This window comes from Scomber scombrus, chromosome 15 (assembly GCF_963691925.1).
Source record: "Scomber scombrus chromosome 15, fScoSco1.1, whole genome shotgun sequence".
NCBI lineage: Eukaryota > Metazoa > Chordata > Actinopteri > Scombriformes > Scombridae > Scomber > Scomber scombrus.
The window spans coordinates 14,121,375-14,143,386 of NC_084984.1; the positions used below are offsets into that span (position 1 = coordinate 14,121,375).

Genomic DNA, 22,012 nt, shown 5'->3' on the forward strand with positions numbered 1-22,012 from the left:
TGAGTTCTGAGATTTTAAGTAAAAAATTACAATTATTTACTACGCCCAATTATAAACTGCTAAATCAAAATTATGAGATTGTAAATCAAGATTGTGAGACGCTTAATAAAAATGTATAATTGACTAAATCTAAACTATAAGACACTAAGTCCAAATGACAAGATACTAAGTCCAAATTCTAATAAACTAAGTCAAAATTACAATGATTTACAAAGCCAAATTATAAGAAACCAAGTCAAAAATAATGAGAAGTCAAGATTTTGAGATGCTAAATCAAAATTATGACTTACTAACTCTAAACTTTAAGATACTAAGTCAAACTTATAATAAACTAAGTCAAAATTACAATGATTTACTCAACCCAATTATAAAGATACTAAACCAAAGTTATAAGATACTAAGTCAAAATTACAAATTAGTAAAGTCCAAATTCTAAAAAACTCAAGAATAAAATTATTTACTAAGTACAGTCATAAGATATTGAGTCAAAATAATGAGATTTTGAGACGCTAAATCAAAATTATGACTTACTAAATCTAAACTATAAGACACTAATTTAAAATTATAAGCCAAATTCTAATAAACTACATCAAAATTATGATGATTTACTCAACCCAATCATAAGATACTAAGTTGAAACTATGTCAAAACCTTTGCTTAGTATCTTTAAATTTTAACTTACTATTATTATGAAAACTTCAGTATCATTATTTTGATAATCCATGAGTAATTTAAACATAAACCTTGACGTATTTTTCTCTCCTCTTGTTAGAAATGGGCTTTTCATACTTCATGTACTGTATTTTTTGCATGTTTATTATTGTATATTATCTATTTTTTAATCTCCTTTAGTACACAGCTTTTAAATTGTGATTCTATGCAACATTATAAACATAAGGCCCGTTCTCTCTTTTTTTTTTTTTAGATGTGTAGAGCTGCATAGTTTGAATTTGCTAAATGCTGGTGATGGACCTACAAGCTGCCCTCATAAAACGGGACAGAAAGTTAAAAAAAACAACTTAATGGGGCACAAAAGTGTTTCTCTTATTTGAAATGAAAACAAATTTGTCTCTTACTTCTGCAGTAGTTATAATATAAAATCCTCATCCTTCAATTAAAAAGCAAATCCTTCATTTTCAATCAATTTAATTAACTTAAAATGTACACTTTGTGTCCCACGCCATAATTTGTGCAGTATAACGAGCCATTTTTCCTTCCCTATCTCGCTCTTTGTCAGTCTTTTAACATATCATTAACCACCTGGATCAACTTTCCACTTTTCCTTTCCAACAACTTGAGTTTTACCTTCTCTCTCTTTCTCTCTCTCTTTCTCTCTTCTGCTGCGTCACATTCTTTAAAAAAAAAACCAAACACAATCTTCAAACACCAAAAAAATATTCTCTGGCATTTCTTCTTGTTTTTTTTAAAATTGTACAGTCTGTATGTGCCATCAATACTGAGCTATATGCTTCTTATATGTTTAAATAAACCTCTTTTTTTGGGCGATTTTTCACTCTTCTCTCTCTCTCTCTGTGTCAAGTCTTCTCACTTCAAGCACACATTTGTTTTCAGTTGCAGTGTGAGTCACTAGTGGTGGTTTGATGCTTCACAAGCTGGCCTTAAAGTGATAGACATGGAGTGTTAAGAGGTTTTTTTTGGGGGGGGGGTTTGCGTAAACCTCGTCAAGTCCTACACATATGACTACATGTGCTGTAACGCCTCCTGGGCTTGTTCTGTGTACACGTCGTCTTTCCCCGTCCACGAGCCCAGGCTGCCGTCAAACTGAGCGCTACTCTGCGACGCCCGCTGCTTGTCACGTGAGAAGAAACTAAACCTGAAACAAGAAAGAAAAGAGAAAGAAAGAAAGACAAAGGCATTCAGTGTATTATTTAAATGTGATATTAATACCTACAGATATGCAAAGTAAGTATCAGCAGATAGTCACATGTACGTTTAGCGTGTGCAGTGAGTATCAGTTATATTGATATTTGTGTTAAGATTAATCACTTTATTAAAATGATCTATCGTTTAGGCACATTTATAAAGTTTTTAGTCTATTCAACACTGAAAAAGTGAAGTAGCTGCTGTAATAGTTTTTCCTGTCGACACTTTCTGTGCAGTGATCCTTTCCCAGCATGACTGCATGGAAAAATACATTTAAAAATACAAAATAAAACAAAAAACTACAAAAAACACATGACAAAAATACAAATATATATATATATATATATTTTAATAGAACTTTTGTCTTTTAATTATCATTTTCTGCCCTATACCTATTATTTATAACGTACTCATTAAACTAACATTGTATTTCTGTCAACAGTTAACCATCCAAAGCCTCTGTACTGCCCAAACACCCCCCTCTATTTACATGAAATGGTTCAGTCCTGCATGTACCATGATCAAAGCGTCTTAGCAGCTTCATAAAATACAATCAGGGCTCCCATGTTTCCTATCTGTCTACTGCTGAATAAAGGTGTCTATGCCGAAAAAAAACGGCAAAAAAAAAAAAAAAAAAACGCAATCATTGCTGCTAAAACCACAACAATAGTTTACCAGCCTGCTCAGGTAGAGGTGTAGTTACAGGGATTGTGCATATTTGGGGTGGTAAATGTGTGTGATGGTGGGGCAACAGTGTGATATATTTACATGGGGCCTAAAATCCCTGCCGGTGCACCTGGTACTACTGCATATGTGAAATAAGTAGTGAAAAAGACTGCTGTGTGTCTAGAGCAGGGGGGTCAAACATGAGGCCTGCAAGCCAGAACCGGTCTGCCGAGGGATCTAATCCGGCCCACTTTCCTTCCTGTCTTCTTTTCCTTCTTTCCATCTGTCCTTCCTTCCTTCCTTCCCTCCTTCTGTCCGTCCTTCCTTCCTTCTTTCATTCCTTCCTTCCTTCCTTCATGTCTTCTTTTCCTTCCTTCATTCCTTCTTTCCTCCCTTCCTTCCTTCATGTCTTCTTCTCCTTCCTTCATGTCTTCTCTTCCTTCCTTCATGTCTTCTCTTCTCTTCCTTCCTTCCTTCCTTCCTTCCTTCCTTCCTTCCTTCCTTCCTTCCTTCCTTCCTTCCTTCCTTCCTTCCCTCCTTCCTTCCTTCCTTTCTTTCATCTTTCCTTCCTGTCTTGTTTTGCTTCCTTACATCCTCTCATCCATCTTTTTAATGATCTGGCCCACATGAGATCAGATTGGGCTGTATGCAGCCCCCCGAATGAAAATGAGTTTGACACCCCTGCTCTCGAGGGAGCTGCTGTAAAATCTGATCATTTGGACTAGTTTTGTCACATGGGAGAAACTTGAGATTGACGACTACAAGTTTGGAAATGTAAACAATGTGTGTGTAGACAGAAAGAAGTGATGTAACTTTATCTCTGCTGGAGGAAGAAAGGATCACTTCACTGCCAGTATGAACAGGAGGAATAAATCCAGCGACCTATAGCTCCTTCACTAAGCATATGATTACTGTATTAATATAAACTTAAACCTATCCATTAAAGTTATGACACTGGTATAATTACTGTAAACAAGCTGCAGTTGAGAAATAAAGTTCTGGTGTCAGTGTCAGTGGGTTTTATTTGTTGAACTTTAAAGGGTTTAAAACCACGTTTACTCCCTGCAGTAAATATTTACTTGCAGGTCTTGTTGGTGATGATTGTAAATGTGTTGAAAATAGTTTCAACATCATGTGTCTTAAACTGAAAAAGCTTGTAGAGAAAGAGCAACCCTGCACTGCAAAGCAAATAACCTTCTTCCATAAAGCAATGCAAAGATTTCCCTTAAAATCAGAGCTCACAGTCAAATGGTCAGAACTATACATTTATTATAGTCTCATTATTCATTTATTATACTAATGTCTCTAATTTACAGAGCACCTTTACTATAATATATGTGTAGATACTGTATTTGTAGTTGTAATATTGTTGGTTTTTTTTTACCAATTAGACTCTAAGTAATAATTATGAAATACTAAGTCAGAACTACGATGATGTACCATGTCACAATTATGAGATACTTAGTCAAAATGATAAAATATTACGTCAAAACAAAAATGTTTTTACAAGATAGTAAATAAAATGTATAGAATACTACGTCAAAACTATAAGATACTAAATCAAAACTCTGCTGACTTTCTAAGCCAAACCTACTACTTATTCACCAAGTCAAAATGAAATACTAAATGTTACACAGAACACATTTATATTAACATAAGTCAAATTATAATAATTTTCTTTTTAAATTTAATAAAACTGTTAAAGTTGAGTTAAAATCGACTTTCCATCGTTAAACGGTTTGATTGCTAACTACACCAAAAAGAGCTAAAAGTGCTTTTTAGTTTGTAAATCCCACAAAATTAATTTATTATTATTATTATTATTATTATTATTATTATTATTGATGAGCTTGCAGAAGTGAACGAGAAGTTACTGTGGTCAGCGAGGAAGAAGAAGAAGGAGAAGGCGACAAAAACACAAACTGTGTGTCTATTCTGATTCTGACTGGCTGATATTATTTATTTATTTTTTATTTTAATGATCCACAATTAAAATAAAGACATCCCCACAATCAGCCAATCAGAATACTACAAAAGGTGTAAGGAGGGGGGAGAAAAATAAGGTTAGAGAGAGAAAGAGCGGCCCCGGCACATGCAGGATGCAGCTGAGGGATGGAGGGATGGAGGGACGGAGGGATGCTGTTAGCTGAGAAAATGACAAAACTCTGAAGCCAATCAAATATATATATATATATATTAAGGGGGGGTCATACTATCGATATGAGACGTCTGATTGGCTGTAAAGTGGGGTCATCTGGGATCAAACCAGCCGCCACCATCGGCATAATGGCTGTGAAGATCCTGTCTCACACACACACACACACACACATTTGTATATACACACACACACACACAGGAAGAAAGATATAGAGAGGAGGGAGGGGGACAAACAGGGACCACATCAACCTTTAAAAACCTCTATTGGACCCAATGTAAAAATATTCCTATTAAACCCAAATGAAGAAGGCATGCTTTTGCTACTTTAAGTGTAGATATGAAATAAAATAAATGAGTGCTTGCACATGAAAACACTCTTCTTCTTCATTTGCTGTGTTTTTTTGACATGTGTGTAGCATGTACTGTACCTGCAGCCATGACCAATATAAACGGTGCTCATGGTGTTAAACATGCATAAAACAGTGGTGAACATGCCTGGAAGGAGAGTGAAGTGTGCCACTCATCATGCATACTCACATCTTTGTGTACAAATGGTCAAATACAAATAAATACAATACATATAAAATACTGCGTGTTAACCCTCTGCAGTTCATTTTACTTCACTTTTACTGACATTTTATGGATGAATGTTTGACTTTGTTTAGCACCTTTTAAGCTTTTCTCACTCACATGTATGCTGTTTGTTATTTTAACACAAACTCAGCTATAAAAATGTATAAATCTTTAAGTATAATCACTGAAAATATTATAATAGAACAAGTTAAAGGTTGTAAAAAAAAATATAATTTCACTATTCACACACATGAATACAGAAGGAAAATGTCAGAAATAAAGCTACAATACAATCTATACATGCAACTAATTATCTTTTTTTATTATTGATTCATCTGTAATAGAATAATAATACTAATAGATTAGTTGTTTGGTCCACAAAATATCGGAAAATGGTGAAAAATGTCACTCTTATTCGCTTTATTTCTATTTTTAATTAACTTATTTTGGGGCCTTTTTCATTGAGTATATCTATCTATGTCATTGTAAATTGCTGAATATATATTAACCCTTTACATACTGTTTATATTCTGACTCATAATTAGTCTCTACACTAATTTACATTAATAAATTCCCCATCAGTCATTAATAAATGTTTAATTGATTAATCTTATAGATAAAAAAGACATATTTGCACATATAAAACTGCATCGGCTGCACAAAACGAAAAAATGATGCATTTTATTTCAATTTTTCTATATTTGGGGAAAAGTCTGGCTAATAGAAATGTTTTTACTGCTCTCAAATGTAAAAATGGGTCAAATTTGACCCCGAACAGTATTTAAGGGTTAATAAATCCCAGTTCTAAAAAATAATCTAAAAAGTTGAGTTGAGACAAGGTCAGAAAAATCACGCCCTATTTGCTCCTGCACATAAAGTATTGCATTATATTTTCTTAAGTAAGAAATTTGTGCACTATTGAAAGAAAATTGGAACAAAAAATATCTAAATTTCATAATATGTGTGAGTATAATTGTGCAGCACTACACCTGTCATTGAAAAATAGACATAATAACCATCAACTATTTAGATAATTGATCAAATAATTAAGGTTGCTTTTTTACAGAAAGTTTCCTAATTTTAAAACTGTGAGGATTTGCTGCTTCATATCTTTCATAAATTGAACATCTCTGGCTTTCTGACTCCTTCTCTAACCCAATATGTTATTACACACATATACACATGCATGCAGTTCTGACAATAAACACAGTGTGGCGCAGTAATGCAGGAGTTTCAGTTTAGCTAAGCTGCTGGTGTGTTGAAGGGGAAGCAAACTGTGTCAGTGTGGCAGCGTTTCAGCATCGGTGACAGTTTCAATCTGAATTTACTGCATAGAAACATGATTAAATATGCACAATGTTGTTATCTACCAACGTTAAAGTGAGCATGTGTTTCCTAAACTATGCATAAAGATACACAGCACACTGGACATTGGTTTATTTTTAAGCTTGTTTGCACCTCAGTGGTTTATTTAAGGTATATTATTATAGTTAAAAAGTAACTACACACTTCATTTAAAGAAGCCAACTGAGGCTGAAGGAAATTATATCAGATAGAGCTGTAAAAACAACAATTATAAAGGTTATAATTTCAATTTAGGTGCAAAAGGATTTCTCTTATGTTTGAGCTGCTTTCACGTGTTTAGCAACTCCAATATGAAGTCATCTTGTATAATATCCACAGTCTCTCAGCATGTTTAACTACCTGTATAAATAAAAGGTATTTAAACCCGACACACAGCTAAAGATGTGCGTTACTGCAGTGAAGCTCTAAAGGTGGAACAAGCTTTCATTTGCATATTTCTTGAGGAGTGATATTTAAACATTTAAAGCATGCAGGGACCAAATGAACCAGCCTCACTCCGCCCGTGCAAAGCCGTCTGACTGACTGATTTTGACTTTTTAACTCATCACAGAGTGCAGGAGGAGGTGTGTGTGTGTGTGTGTGTGTGTGTGTGTGTGTGTGTGTGTGTGTGTGTGTGTGTGTGTGTGTGTGTGTGTGTGTGTGTGTGATTTCTTTTACACAGGCGAGCAGGTGAGTGTGTGTGTGTGTTTGCAGACAGGTGAGAACTACGTACAGGCGTTTGATTCCCGACTCCGGCTGAGCAGACGAGCGGGCGCGAGTCCTCAGCTCAGGCGAGGGAGACGGAGACGGAGTCACCATCTCATCTTCTGTCTCCTCACTGTGAAGACAGAGCATCATCGTCATCATCAGCATCATCATCATCATCATTGTCAAATTAAATGTAACGCCTTTTTAATGGAAAACTAGTACTGACAATAAAACCTTCAATTACATTAATTTATTGATATTTAAATCAAATGTCTGTTTGTTCCCAGCTATATACAACAATCATTTCTTATAATATAATCAGTGTTGAGGAGTAACTAGTTACTTGGTTTTAATTGTCTTAAATGTTTTTATGCCTCGGGGAGCACTATCTAAATTTGGTTTTATTGTTGTCTGACCTTTAATATAATGACAATAAAGCTCCTATTACAGACGCCATTGTTAAGAATTTGCATTAAAAGCAGAAAATGTTCACTCTTCTTTAATTAAAGGAAGTATCTTATTCAATTTCATGGCTCCAACATACAGAAATAAATCTATTTTAACTCAATAAATATAAAAGTTTTTGTTATCTTGACTCTGCTGTAATGTTACATCATCATCATCATCATCATTAGATTGAATTATATGTGTGTTTAACCCTCCTGTTGTCTTCGAGTTAAGGAAGGAAGGGAGGAAGAAGGAAGGGAGGAAGAAGGAAGGAAGGTAGGGAGGAAGGGAGGAAGAAGGAAGGGAAGGAGGGAGGGAGGAGGGAAGGACTGAGGAAAGAAGGAAGGAAGGTAGGAGGGAGGGAGGAAAAAAGGAAGGAGGGAGGGAGAAAGGAAAAGAGGAAGGGAGGAAGGAAAGAAGGAAAGAAGGAAAGAAGGAAGGGAGGAAGGAAAGGAAGGAGGGAGGGAGGAAAGGAAGGAGGGAGGGAGGGAGGAAGGAAGGAGGGAAGGAAAGAACGAGGGAAGAAAGAAAGGGGGATGGAGGAAGGAACGAAGGAAGGGAGGAAAGAGAGAGGAAGGAAAGAAAGAGAAGGAGGGAGGGAGGAAGGACAGACGGAAGGAAGGAAGGGAGGACAGAAGGAACAGTCAAAACAGACGGGGTCAATTTGACCCGGGAGGACAACACAGAGGTTAAGTACCTTTTATAATAGGCCAGCTCTTCCTGCAGCAGGAACACTTTGGCCTTTAGCTCGTTCCTCTCGTGGAGAACGTCTCTCAGCTCCTGCAGGGTGAAGCGAGGTCTGTTTGGATCCTTCGGGTCCAGGCCTCCTGCCTCCTCCTCACACAACGCCTCCTGCCCCAGGGAGAGAGAGAGAGAGAGAGAGAGAGAGAGAGAGAGAGAGAGAGAGAGAGAGAGAGAGAGAGAGAGAGAGAGAGAGAGAGAGAGAGATGTGTCACGCCGAGGAAATAAAAACCAGACAAAAAAGGAAGGGAGGAAGCAAGGAAGGAGGGCGGGAAGGAAGTGAGGATACCTTGGTAAAATATTGGAACACAGCAGGCATGTCCTCATCGCACATCGCCTCCTGGTGGCAAACGTTGAACTCTAAGTCAGACATCGGGCTTTGTTCCAATACATTTGTTCGCCCCTTCCCTTCTAACTATCAACTAAAATACTGCCTGTTTGTTTTTGTTGTTTTTTTAAAAACTCAGCACACCTGAGACAAAACACCCAAAATACTTAAAAAACACACTTGCAGACGACGTCACTCATGCACTGAGCAAAAAAACAGACTGAAATCTTACTATGTTTTCTACACACCACGTTAAAGTCCAACTGAAATCACATTTAATTAAAAAATACAGTCAAGATGTTTTTTAGATGTGTTGTATGAGAGCTGTAAAACAAAAATATATGTAAAAAATATCAGAAATGCTCCTTTTAGTCTCAGCCGGCTGGTTTCACCATACAGAACAGAGACAAGGTAATTAACTGCTGCAGCGTCAGTGTGTTACTAACGGCGATGTTGAAGAGCAGCAACCAAAAGAGACATTTGCAGGTGTGATTACATGCAGCTAAAGCATCTAATTAGCTCTCTAGTCTGCCAGCTTTTTCCTCAGTGAATGTTTGTTTGGTGGCTCCTTCACCAGATCAAGTCGCAGGATAAGACGTGTTCATGTGTGTAAGTTATGCCAAATTCAAACCATATCTGAGTTGTAATTATGATTTTTACAGCTTTATGTTCAGACGAGGAGTTTCCAAACATGAATAAAGCTGATTCCATAATTCCTATCAAATTAAAAACTTAAAATAGTAACTAAAGTAACATAAGATAAGCATTAAGTGTAGTAAGAAGTGTGGGCAAAATTGCGTTTCACCACAGCGTCACCAAACATACTCAGGTGATCAAACCACGCCTACTTGCTACAGGTAACCATGGTAATGACCGTCTGCTCTGCTCTATGATAGAAAACTCCATTGTCACTTTATTTTTAGATGAGATTTGCTGTATTAAAATAAGAACTCCAGATAAATGAATGGATAACTAAAGGTATTCTTTTGATTTAATGCAAAAAAATAAAGTGACATAATGGTGACCCCATTATGAAATTAAAGAATTGAACCCCTTACATAATGTTCAGAGTCAAATTTGACCCTTTTTATTTACATTTGAGAGCTGTAAAAACTCCCTGCACACATTTCTTTAAACTGGATTTTTCCTAATGTAACCCAGTTTACAAAAAAGAAATAAATGGACCATAAAAATAGTGATTGTATTAAGGATTAATCAAACATTTATTAATGACTGATGGGGGAATTTATGAATGTGAATTAGCGTAGAGACTAATTATGAGTCCGAATATGAACAGTATGTAAAGGGTTCAAATATAAATTTCTCCCTTTTGATTTCATTTATTTCTTTTAGAGCACAGGATTAATGATTAACAGAGCAGACATGTTGCTGTAGTTGCAGTAAAAAAAAACAAAAAAAAAACATGCAATTTGATTTCAGTTGGACTTTAAACTCGCATTTCTATTGTCAGTGTTTCAGGATCAAGGTGCACCAAAGGACAACTTCAAGTGCTGTTAGAGGCCGAGCTGTCGGAGCCGGGTCTATATTTAGAGAGGTCAGTTGTCCGTAAAGTCTCACCCAGTTGGCCGAGGAGCTAAAAATCCTACTGACTGTCTGTTAGTTCTCAAACACCCATGCCAAGCCACTCCAGCACTTCTCATGGGCCACACAAATGTTAGTCCACTCGCTTTTATTTTGTTGTTGTTGTTGTGCTTCTACGTATGAGGTTGTTCTTCAGGGAGAAGTGCAGGTTTTTGGAGTTAGAGTCAGGAAAATCACACACACACCACTCTGGTTTTGCTACAACTTGCATTTCTCCATTACCCAAAGCAACACTGCCTCTTCCTCAGCCTCCTCATCCTCGTGTCCCTCGGGGCTGAGGGAACCAGGTAAGGGGCGCGGGGCGGGGTCAAACCCGCCCGGACTCAGCTGAGGGGGGTCAGAGCTGTCTGACCAGCCCTCAGCTCCCAACACCGCTGTAGCAGCTTTACCAAGCTGGTGGAGTAAAAGACAGTTTATTATCTGTTTATTTAAGCCATCCGAGGTATCAGCCTTTTTTTTTTGGGTAGCAGTTTTAGTGACTTTATGGCTTCAGCTGATCATTTTTAGTGGTGATTTTGGTTTTTACAGTGTTTTAGATTGCTTTGGCGCAGTTTTAACACCATAGTTTCAGTTTCAGTGTGCAAAAAAGCCAAACTGACTCACTATTTTATTACCTTTAAACACAAAATGCAAAATACTAAATCACACGTTCAGTCCTCAGAGTACAGACGCTTCATATTCGCTCAAATTTCAATGGTTACTACTCAACGTACAGATATCTGAATCAAAAGTTTTAATTTTAAACATTTTCTTAAAGGTGCTACTTATGAGCATTTTCATTATCAAATAATTGATTGGTTGTTTGGGGTAAAAGATGTCAGTAAAATGTTGATCAATATCTCCCAAAATTCAAAATTATGTCCTCAACTATCTAAGTAAAAAAAGTAGAATATTTTGCCCTAAAATGTTGTGAACAGAACGTAGGAAGACCCAAGTATAATACAAGTATCTAAAATTGCACTTAAGTCCAGCAGATGAGTAAATACACTTAATTACAATTATCCAGTCTGGAAGTAAAGTCTGCAGACTGCCAGAAGATTTATAATAGGTCTGGGCAATAAATCAGTATCATATCGATATCATGATATTTTATAGATATCGTCTTAGATTTTGAATATCGTAATATCGTGATATGGAATAATCTTTTCCTGCTTTTAAAGGCTGCATTACAGTAGAAATGTAATTTTCTGTTCTATTATCTGCATTTATCCACTTAGTCATTATATCCACATTACTGATGATTATTGATCGAAAATTAAATAATTATTTTGTGAAAGCATCGATAGTCATCCCTACAATATTGTCGCAATAACGATATCGAGGTATTTGGTCAAAAATATTATATTATATCATATTTGTTTCTACCCATATTGCCTGGCTCTAATTTATAACACTATAGTTTTCCTGTAAGTTAACAAAATGATTGTATTTCACTGTTAAACTAATGTTAAATAATAAACTCTTCTAACTGTCTGGTGTTACCTCTGCAGGTGACGGAGGCTGAGCTTGGGCTTCCTCATTGTTCTGGGCGGGCGCGTCTCCCTGCAGACGTTCCCTTAAGCGTGTAACTTCCTGTCGGAGGGCAGTGACTTCCTGTCCCCGCGCCTGAGCTCCGGCCTCCAGTTCCACCTTCTGTTCGATCAGCGCTTTGCCCTGAGCCTCCACCACGGAGATCTTATGGCGCAGGTCATGGTTGATCTTCATGAGGCGAGACTGTTGCTGCTGGAGCTGCAGAGAGAAACAGGCAGAGACACGGAGGGTAAGACAGGAGAGGAGGAGGAGATAAGAAGAGAGAAAGGGATAAAAACATGTGTCCAACAGTCTAATCAGGATAAATAAGCCTTTAAAGCTGCATTAGGTCATTTTTCACACACACACCTTTACCAAATCGGGGTATCTGAGCATTTAATGACTTTTAAGACCTTTTTAAAACGTCTTTAAGGAAAAATTAACACCATTACTGAGATATAATGATACAAAAGCAGGATTTTACTGTTGTAGTGGGTTGAGATGGAGCGAGTCATTTATATAAGACTGCAACTCATGATTAGTTTCATTATAGTTACAACTGCTGATTATTTTAAAAAACTTTAATTAATAAGTTGATTGGTTGGTTTATGTAAAATAACCAGATAATAATGATAAATATCATAAACTGAACCCCAACTCAAATAAAATTAAATACCGTTACTCCTACAGTTACAGACTTTTTAAGACTTTTTTAAGACCTTGAATATTAAAAACTAAATTTAAGACAATTACTGTTTGATTGTTTTGATGTTTTCTTTTATTTGTTTTGATTTTCTATTTTGTTTCTTCTTCTCTGCATTGCTTTTTATTAACTGTGTTTTCATTTATTCTGCATGGTTTTATTGTTTTAATTTGTCTTTGATTCTGTAAAGCGTCTTATTGAGTATTAATTGTTTACATTTACATTTAGTCATTTAGCAGACGCTTTTATCCAAAGCGACTTACAAGGGAGAATAACATTCAAGCTACATTGCAACAGAGACATTAGTGTGACAATAAATAAATACTGCTAAGTAGTGCTAAGTAGTGCTAAGTAGTTGTAAGTTAAGAGTGCTAAGTAATTGTAAGTTAAGAGAGGAGGTACTCTCTGAAGAGCTGGGTCTTCAAGTGCTTCTTAAAGACAGAGAGGGAGGCCCCTGCTCCGCCGCATTCTGTATCATCTGCACTGGCTTAATTCATCCAGACATCTGCTGTTTTGTTTGGAGATATGTTCACCTGAGATTATAAGATTTATATTATAAGATGTGATAATTCTGGGTGTAAATATCAAAATTCAGACACAGTTTCAGGCATTTTTTCTTATTCAGCTTTGAGTATAAAATCAACCCAGCCTGCTCCCGTTTGAGTGTGTCTCCTTACTGCTTCTATGTCCTCGTTTTTCAGTGTGAGCTCTCGGTCCTTGGCTCGAATCTCGTCCCTCTGCTTGTCCACCACTTCTTTTAGCTTCTTCATCACCTGTCGCTCTCTCTCCGTCATACCTGGTAAAAAAAACACAGAGAGAGAAGACAGTGAAGGAGTGTTAAAATAAAAACAGGTTTATGGGTCAATGATGTTTGTCTGTGTCCATGTGGTTTAGTCAAATTTAAAGGAGTTAAAATGTGAAAATAAACGTATGAATAACTCGCACACATTCTTTTTTTGTGGATCCAGAATCAAATTTCTGCTTTTAATCCATTTTGAGAGAATAGATTAGAGGATTATGGCAAAAATGTCTTAGTGGTGTAACCATAAAAACTTTGTACCAAATAATTCAACTTGCTTAAAAACACTAAATTGTCAATAAAACACCATATCAACTAGTTTAGCATGATCTTACATTATAATTTTTTATATTAAATAAAGGTAATGGAATACAATTGTTCTAAATATTACATTTAATCTTGGGAATCATGGAGATCAGGAAACATTTACATGTTTTAAATGAAGTCATTATTAGTATAAGTCCACTTAAATACACTGTTCTTTTGTGGTTACACCATTTGACATTTTCAGGAGCATTCAGTCTTACTTTTGGTTAAAAATGGTGCAAATGTCATTTCAAATTATATAAAACCAACAAAAATACAAAATGTACATTTTAACAAACCTGATACTGCTTTTAAAACTAGTTTTTAACATATTTTTGAATTGCTCATCTTGCCAACTCTTATCAGTCACTGACTCTGATATTTCTATTAATAATCTGCAAAGAAAAGTCATTGGACATAGTTGTACAGAGGAAAAGCCTGATTTGTGTGCAAGTATGCGTGCAAGTATGCGTGCATGTGTGTGTGTGTGTGTGTGTGTGTGTGTAGCAGGTGTGCTTGTACACTGAGGCTGGTCTGTCCTTCAGTGTTTCAGGATGACTGTGGCCTCTGTGTGTGTTAAACCACGGAAGAGCCTCTGGTGCAGAGACAAGACTAGCTCGCCGTCAGATGCGGAGAAGGCTTCCTTTGTGTGTGTGTGTGTGTGTGTGTGTGTGTGTGTGTGTGTGTGTGTGTGTGTGTGTGTGTGTGTGTGTGTGTGTGTTTTGTGTTTGTGTGCATAACCAAAACACAAACAGCAGGTAGCAAATTAAGTCTTTCAATTTTAATGTATTACTCAAAGTGACTATAATGGACATTTTTTTCTAAGAACATTGTATTGAATTATGTAAAGTAGGCTGAAACTAACAATTGATTAATTTTGTATAATGAAAATATTTTCTTGATTATTTGCCTTGTCTAGAAAATGATGATGAAAAAAGTCTGCTATAATTTCCCACAGCTCGAGATGACATCTTCAAATTTCTTTATTTATTTGACCAACCGTCCAAACCTCATAGATACTAAATATACTAACATCTATAGTGAGGAAAAGCATCAAATTATCACATATGAGATGCAGGAATCAGCAATTATTTGGCATTTTTGCTTTAAAAAATTCATCATGTGGACAGACTCGAATGTAAACCTAATTGTTCTGACACACCTGATTTGTCTGCTGCTTCCTCTCTCTGTGTGTGTGTGTGTGTGTGTGTGTGTGTGTGTGTGTGTGTGTGTGTGTGTGTGTGTGTGTGTGTGTGTGTAGAGCTCCCGTCCTCACCTTCGTGCCTCTGCAGGTCTTCCTCACTCATGGGGTCTTTGATGGACATGTTGGTGAGGAGAGATTTGTTCTCCTCCTGCAGCTGAGCGATCTGAGTGAGGAGGTCCTGAGCTTCTCCCCTCCATACGTCCTCCACCAGCTCCAACTCCTGCACGGAGAGAATAAAAACACATATATGTTATTATAGTATAACACAACACAAAGCAGCACCGCTAACATGGCTGTAGAGTCCTTGGATATTTATATCTACTTATTAAAGGGGATGAATCATGCACATTTCCAGCTCTATATTTATATTCTGGAGCTCTACTGGAATATCTTTTTTATTTATAGATGTATAGTAAAAGAAAAACCCTTATTGATCTTATATTGACTCTTCATGCAGCCGCTCAGTTCAGCCTATGTCGGAAACAGGCCGTTTTAGCTCCTGTCTCTTTAAGGCCCCCCTCCTCCTCCTGATGAGCCCACTCTGCTCTGATTGGTCGGCTTCAGGAAGTTTCCTACATAAACTAACTATAGTAGCAGGATTTCACTTCTTTTTCTCCTTTTTTACTCCAAATGTCAACTTCTCAAATCCATCCGTACATGTTCACGCCTGAATTGGATCCGAAATATAAGAGAGTGGAAAAACTTTCACAATAAAAGATTAAGCAACAACTGGCTGTATTTGTGGGTATGTGCAAACAATCTAGTGTCTTAATGAGAAGGAAGTATTACTGGTTTATTTGCTTTTTTTCTTCTTTTTTTTTTGCCTGTCCCTAATACTCTGTCGTAGATTTACAAAAAGTAAAACTAACATCTTTTAAAACACATGAACTAGAGATTTATTAACAAAACACACAAAACAACCAAGAAGCTAAATGAATGTAATCAATCAAAATACAACAGAAACATTAAATACAGCACAAACAAGACGCCTCTAACCCCTGACACAGGAAACTTAATTTTTTTAACCCTTACATACTCTATTTTTACATCTGAGAGCTGTAAAAATACTTTTTTCTTTTAGCCTGAAATTAGATGTCTTCCTCAAATGTGACCCGGGATTTACACTAAAGGAAATATATTTGATGCATATTCATTAAAATAGTTCTCATGTTTTATGTAACATTGGACCATAGTAAAGTGTCTTTTACATAGTAATGTTTATCATAAAAACTAAAGAATAAACTCTCTCTGCTCTCTGAAAGCTTCATTAAGGATAGATCATGTTTATTTGTGACTGATGAGGTCTTTATGAATGATTTGTGGTTCAGGAGTTTGTTATAGAGATTAATTATGTGAGGAAACACTGTGATGAGTCAGAATATGAACAGTATGTGAGGGTTAAGCTCTTCCTCCTCAGAGCCAGGTGAACCTTATTATGGACTGATTAAGTATAGATGATCTGGGTGGAGCGATAAACACGAGACAGAAAGGACACAAAGAAAAGGCAACACATATATATACTATAACAATAAGCAGGAGCCAAAGTATACTGTAGTTTTTTAGCTTTTAGCTTTGTGGTTAACAATGTTTCTCCTTCTATTTATAGTGTCTACGTGTTCTTGGAGAACATTATCAGGAATGTATTACATTATCAGGTTCTACAGGGATTAATTAAGTTGTATTGTATTAAATTGATTGATTGCAGATGAAGTGATAGAAACTGAAAGCTATAAAAAAAAAAGCTTGAATTGTTGTGTCAAACTGTTACTGTATTTGAAAAGTTAACATAAACACTCAGTTTGGACTTTAAATCTTCTTCAGTTTAGTGTTGAAACTGTAGTTTTGTGGACTCTGTTACTCTTTAAGTCACTATATTAAGTAAAGACAACCATGTAGATACGTTTTTCTTTAGGATAAATACAGTAGAGTGTTAAACGTGTGACAAATGAAAGAAGAATCCAACATTAAGCGTCTAGAAGGGATGAAATAACTGAGATCTGTGATAAACACTCAGCTAATCTGAGATCTGGTTGTAAACTGACCGCTTAGTGACCCCTCGTATAAAAGTGTCTGCATTCGTTATGTTTCTCTTCTCATTTATTCATGTTTATCCTTCAATTTGTCTCCCGTCTGCGTGCTGGAGAAAAAGCTGGATTGTGTGTTCTTAAAATCTAATTTATGTGTGACGCTGCATCAACATCTTCACATGGCTGTTAAGCAGAGTCTCTCTCTCTCTCTCTCTCTCTCTCTCTCTCTCTCTCTCTCTCTCTCTCTCTCTCTCTCTCTCTCTCTCTCTCTCTCTCTCTCTCTCTCTCTCTCTCTCTCTCTCTCTCTCTCTCTCTCTCTCTCTCTCTCTCTCTCTCTCTGTCTCTGTCTCTGTCTCTCTGTCTCTCTCTCTCTCTCTCTCTCTCTCTCTCTCTCTGCTGAGCTCTGATTACTCGCCATGTCTCCATCAGCGCCAGGCAGGAAGAGGAAAGGAGATAAAAGTATCTATAAAAAAAACATGAGTCAGTAACACTAATATAGTCTCTCTGGATTATTATACAGTAATATGATCTTTCTATTAAAGCTTCTGTGTCCTGAACATGGAGAGAAACAACATTATATAATCAATGTCGTGCTTTTTTTCATACATTTTGCTGTTTTCTTTTTGTCTATATTGCAAAATTGAAAAATCCATAAATTCTATAACTTTTCCCCACCATGCAAACACAAACAGACTCTAAACTTTCTCATGTGCAATTTGATCTATTGTCATTATTTTACAACTTTAACTAAAAAAGATTAATTGATGAGTAAATTAGTGCACAGTCATACCTCCAGTTTGCCCTCATTAATACATTATCTGCTCAGAAAATTGTGTAAAAATGCTCGTTAAAGCTTCAGGCAACGTCTTTTAATGTCCATAATTCAAAGATATTGAGTCTAATATCATTTATCACACAAGATTAACTTCAAATTCTCACATTTAAGCAGCTTCAACTGCAGAATATTTTGCATTTTTGCTTTAAAAATAGTTTCTGTTGATCAACTAATCAATTAAGTGAATAATGTACACACTAGCACTTTTGTACACAACAATATTATTTATATTTATGATTTTCTTTCCTAATTTTTCTTTTTACTCTCATTCTGATTATTCTATTTTGTTATATTTATTATATTTTACTGCACACTCAGCTTTTCAGTGCAGCCTTAGTATGATGTGATGCCTTCTTTGAATTTCACAGCGCATATTATATTAAAAATGTAAATAAAATGTGTGAATCTTGAATCAATCAGCGCATTAGAGCTGCAATAATCAATCAATAAGTCAATTTGCAGCAATTTGGATAAAAAATGAATTGTTTTAGGTAATTATTGAAGCAAAAAAACTGGACTTTTGCTGAATTTGCTGGTTTTATTTGACAGACATAATATATTACATAATATAATATGTTAAGTTGAATATCTGAAGGTTTTGAACTCATAGTCAGACAAAACAAGCGAATTGAAGACATTGAGGCCTTGTAAACAGGATTTTTTACTATTCTTTTAACCTTAAATAAACAATTAACTGATTAATAAAGACAATAATCAGCAGATTGATCAATAATGTAAATAATTGTTAGTTGCAGCCACACAGAAGAAGCTTTATGGAAGCAAAACTGACTCTGTGTTCTCTCCTCCCACTCATAACTTTCCTCTCCTCACTGCAGAGCTTCTCTCTCTGCTGGATTTTAACGAGGTGTGTGTTTCTGCTGTCGTTTTAGAAATGGTTCAGGTTTACGATGCTTTGTCAGACGCAGCAGAAACAAAAACATCCACTTTATCAGAGTCATGAGACGTGAATCAGTCAGTGAGCATGTTTACTGCCTGCTGAGCTGTCACGAGAGACTGACAGACGGACTTTTTTATAGCGCCGAGCAGGGCGGACTCATTCTGAACCAACACAATGTTCCTGCTCTGACTGACTGTGATACTGAACAGGAGCTTTAAACTGAAGACATTTAAATACTTTACTACTAAACTTTACTTGAGTATTTACTTTATATTCTACTTTTACTACATTTCAGAGGGAAATATTGTACTTTTTACTCCACTACATTTATCAGAACTTAGTTTTTTCTTCTTTCCTCTCCCATTAATCATCTCACCACCCCTCACATTTATGTGCTGACCCTTTGGAGGGGCCCCACCCCTAGGTTGGGAACCACTGGACTAAACTAGCTAACTGTATATAAAATAGTGTAAACTAGCTCCACCTCCATGCCGCTCTAACACCGATGCTTCGCTATTAATAATCTAATGATGTCATATATAATAATATATCAGTCAGAGGGACCAAACCACTACTTTTACTGTAATACTGCATACTACATCACTCGTAATACTGCAGTACTTTTACTGTAATACTGCATACTACATCACTCGTAATACTGCAGTACTTTTACTGTAATACTGCATACTACATCACTCGTAATACTGCAGTACTTTTACTGTAGTACTGTATACTACATCACTCATAATACTGCAGTACTTTTACTGTAATACTGCATACTACATCACTCATAATACTGCAGTACTTTTACTGTAATACTACATACTACATCACTCATAATACTGCAGTACTTTTACTGTAATACTGCATACTACATCACTCATAATACTTATGTACTTCTACTGTAATACTTGGTCCACCACTGGTTGTTAGTATCAGAAAAACAATAAACTAAGTGTAACATGGCTTCACAAATGTTCATTTCCTGTTTGTTTAGCTGCACGTGATGACAGTCGATGGAAAACATTGCAGCAGACTCTGTTGGAAAATCTTCGGGCTTTGTCACACTGTAGTTATACTTGTCAAATGTCTACTATTTTCCAGATTAGTCATCAAAAGCATGACAAAGATTGAAGATTACACAACCTAAAGTGCATGAAACCTCTTTCAAAAACAAACTAATAAGCCTGCAAATGGACTCTAGTAGAAAATCACACTTTTACTTGTAATGGAGTATTTTCACATTGCTTTACTGCAGCTTTCACTTTAGTAAAGGATCTGAGTAGTTCTTCCACCACTACAGAGTAAATTCATGCTGTAAGAGATAAAAGGTAGCAAGAGAAATACAGTAAGGCTGCTAGAATCACACAGTATTATTAAAATGCTATAAAATATATTGTACTGGCTTTATATAGTAGAAGATTAAACAACATCAACCACTAATAACCTCCCAGTGGTGGAAGAAGTACTCAAATCCTGTTTCTGAGTGAAAATACCAGCAAAGCAAAAAAAAAGTCCTTCATTCAGAATAATAGAAGAGCAGCATGTTACTGTTGTAGCTGCTGGAGGTGGAGCTAGTTTACACTACTTTATATACAGTTAGCTAGTTTAGTCCAGTGGTTCCCAACCTAGGGGTGGGGCCCCTCCAAAGGGTCAGCAGATAAATGTGAGGGGTGGTATTATATTCATTTTAGAGGCTGGAATTGACTTGAATTCTTCCTTTAAAAAAATTACTAAAAACAATCATTTATCAAACTTGATGCAGCTCAACTGCTACAAAACATGTTTGTAAGAGCCAAAAAACAATGTTTTATATTATATTAACTCATCATATGTTTTAATGTTAAATCTTAGTCTAAAACGTAATTAATAACTACAGATATCAGGTAAATATAAATTTAAAAAGAACAAAATTTACTGTAATACTTTGACATTATACTACTACTCATAAAGTTAATGTTTTACATCAAGCTCATAATACTGCAGTACTTTTACTGTAATACTTTAACTACATTGAGCTCATAATACTTAAGTACTTTTGTAGTAAACTCATATGTTTTAATGTTAAATCTAAAAGTCTAAAAAGCAACTAGTAACTACAGATATCAGGTAAATATAAATGTAAACAGTACACTATTTACAGTAATACTTTAACAGTATACTACTACTCATAATACTTATGTACTTTTACTGCAATACTTTCCATCAAGCTCATGGTACTTGTGTACTGTTATACTAAACTCATCACGTTTTTATGTCTAAAAAGTAACTAATAACAGATATCAGGTAAATATGAATGTAAAAAACGCCAATATTTCCCTCTGAATGTAGTAGAGTGGATTTATAAAGTAACATTAAATAGAAATACTCAAGTAAAGTAGAAATACCTCAGTTTTGTACTACAGTAAAAGTGACTCCACAGCTAATTAACTCATATAATAAAGTATAATAAAGTATATTATAGGCTGCTCTTTCTGTACCTTCCTGTGCTTCTTCTCCTTCTCCAGCCGGTCTATCCTCTCCAGCCTCAGCTTGTCCAGCTCCAGCCTCAGCTCTTCGGTCTCGGGGCTGATGCAGCTGCGGCTCACCATCACCTCCAGTATCTCCAACACGCGCACCACTTTGGGCATGAGCCTGGACAAAGCTTCGCAGCCATACTGATCAATGATGCGTTCAAACTCCTGGCCCACCACCGCTGCAATGTCGTACACATCCATCACAGTGAGGTCCGCCACATTTTTCTCCAGGGCCGACCCGGAGTCCTCCATGTCTGCAGCCGCCCTGCTTCCTCCACCGCAGTAAACTTCCTTTCTCCTCTCCCCCTCTCTCTCTCTTTCTCTCTCTCTCAGCTCTCTGTGGAAGAACAAAAGTTACTGTGGTGTGGCTCTCGGCCTTTATAATCCTGTGAACAGATCCTCCTTAAATCAACTTAACACTGTGTAAGTGTGTCGGATCCATTCCTGGCAGCTGAGTTCAGGCTGTAGTTTGATTTTTTTTTTTTTTTTTGAGGTAAATATCAGCTGAGTCCTCCTGTCAGCTGTCAATCCTCCACAATAAAATACACACACGCACTTCCAGCTGCACGTCACAATAAAAACCTGAAATCATCAGCGTGGTAATTATTTATAAAATTAGCCAAGATTAAAAGGTTTTTTTTTATCTGTGAGAGGTTTAAACTGTGTGTGTGAAATAAAAAGCAGGATGTGATTAAAGATGCTTTGTTATTAAAGAGAAATAATGAAGATAATAATTATTAGAATAAGATTTAAAATAAAAAAGTA

The 22,012-nt window shown here is 36.2% G+C and overlaps 1 protein-coding gene across 3 annotated transcripts; it reads right to left on the reverse strand.

Annotated features, from left to right (window-relative positions):
* Positions 1-485: 485 nt before the first annotated feature.
* On the reverse strand, positions 486-21,745 carry rilpl1 (Rab interacting lysosomal protein-like 1). 3 transcript variants are annotated; one of them, XM_062434539.1, is made up of 8 exons: positions 21,212-21,745; positions 15,044-15,191; positions 13,340-13,458; positions 11,933-12,178; positions 8,477-8,631; positions 7,358-7,462; positions 4,764-4,851; positions 1,785-1,834 (listed from the first exon to the last, which is right to left on the reverse strand). In XM_062434539.1, the coding sequence occupies exons 1-8, from the start codon at positions 21,497-21,499 to the stop codon at positions 1,829-1,831; spliced, it is 1,155 nt and encodes a 384-aa protein (XP_062290523.1). In that variant the 5' UTR covers positions 21,500-21,745; the 3' UTR covers positions 1,785-1,828. The 3 variants fall into 3 exon arrangements, with proteins under 3 accessions (XP_062290521.1, XP_062290523.1, XP_062290522.1); XM_062434537.1 differs by lacking the exon at positions 4,764-4,851 and having other exon boundaries at positions 486-1,834; XM_062434538.1 differs by lacking the exon at positions 1,785-1,834 and having other exon boundaries at positions 4,758-4,851.
* Between the last annotated feature and the right edge of the window lie 267 nt (positions 21,746-22,012).

Bases quoted from the DNA above. Each gene is read 5' to 3' on its own strand.
- rilpl1 (XM_062434537.1), bottom strand. From the start codon at position 21,499: ATGGAGGACTCCGGGTCGGCCCTGGAGAAAAATGTGGCGGACCTCACT. The intron at 15,192-21,211 runs GTACAGAAAGAG...CTCTCCGTGCAG, and splicing joins AGGAGAAGAAGCACAGGAAG to GAGTTGGAGCTGGTGGAGGA. The intron at 7,463-8,476 runs GTACTTAACCTC...CTGTCTTCACAG, and splicing joins GAGCTGGCCTATTATAAAAG to TGAGGAGACAGAAGATGAGA.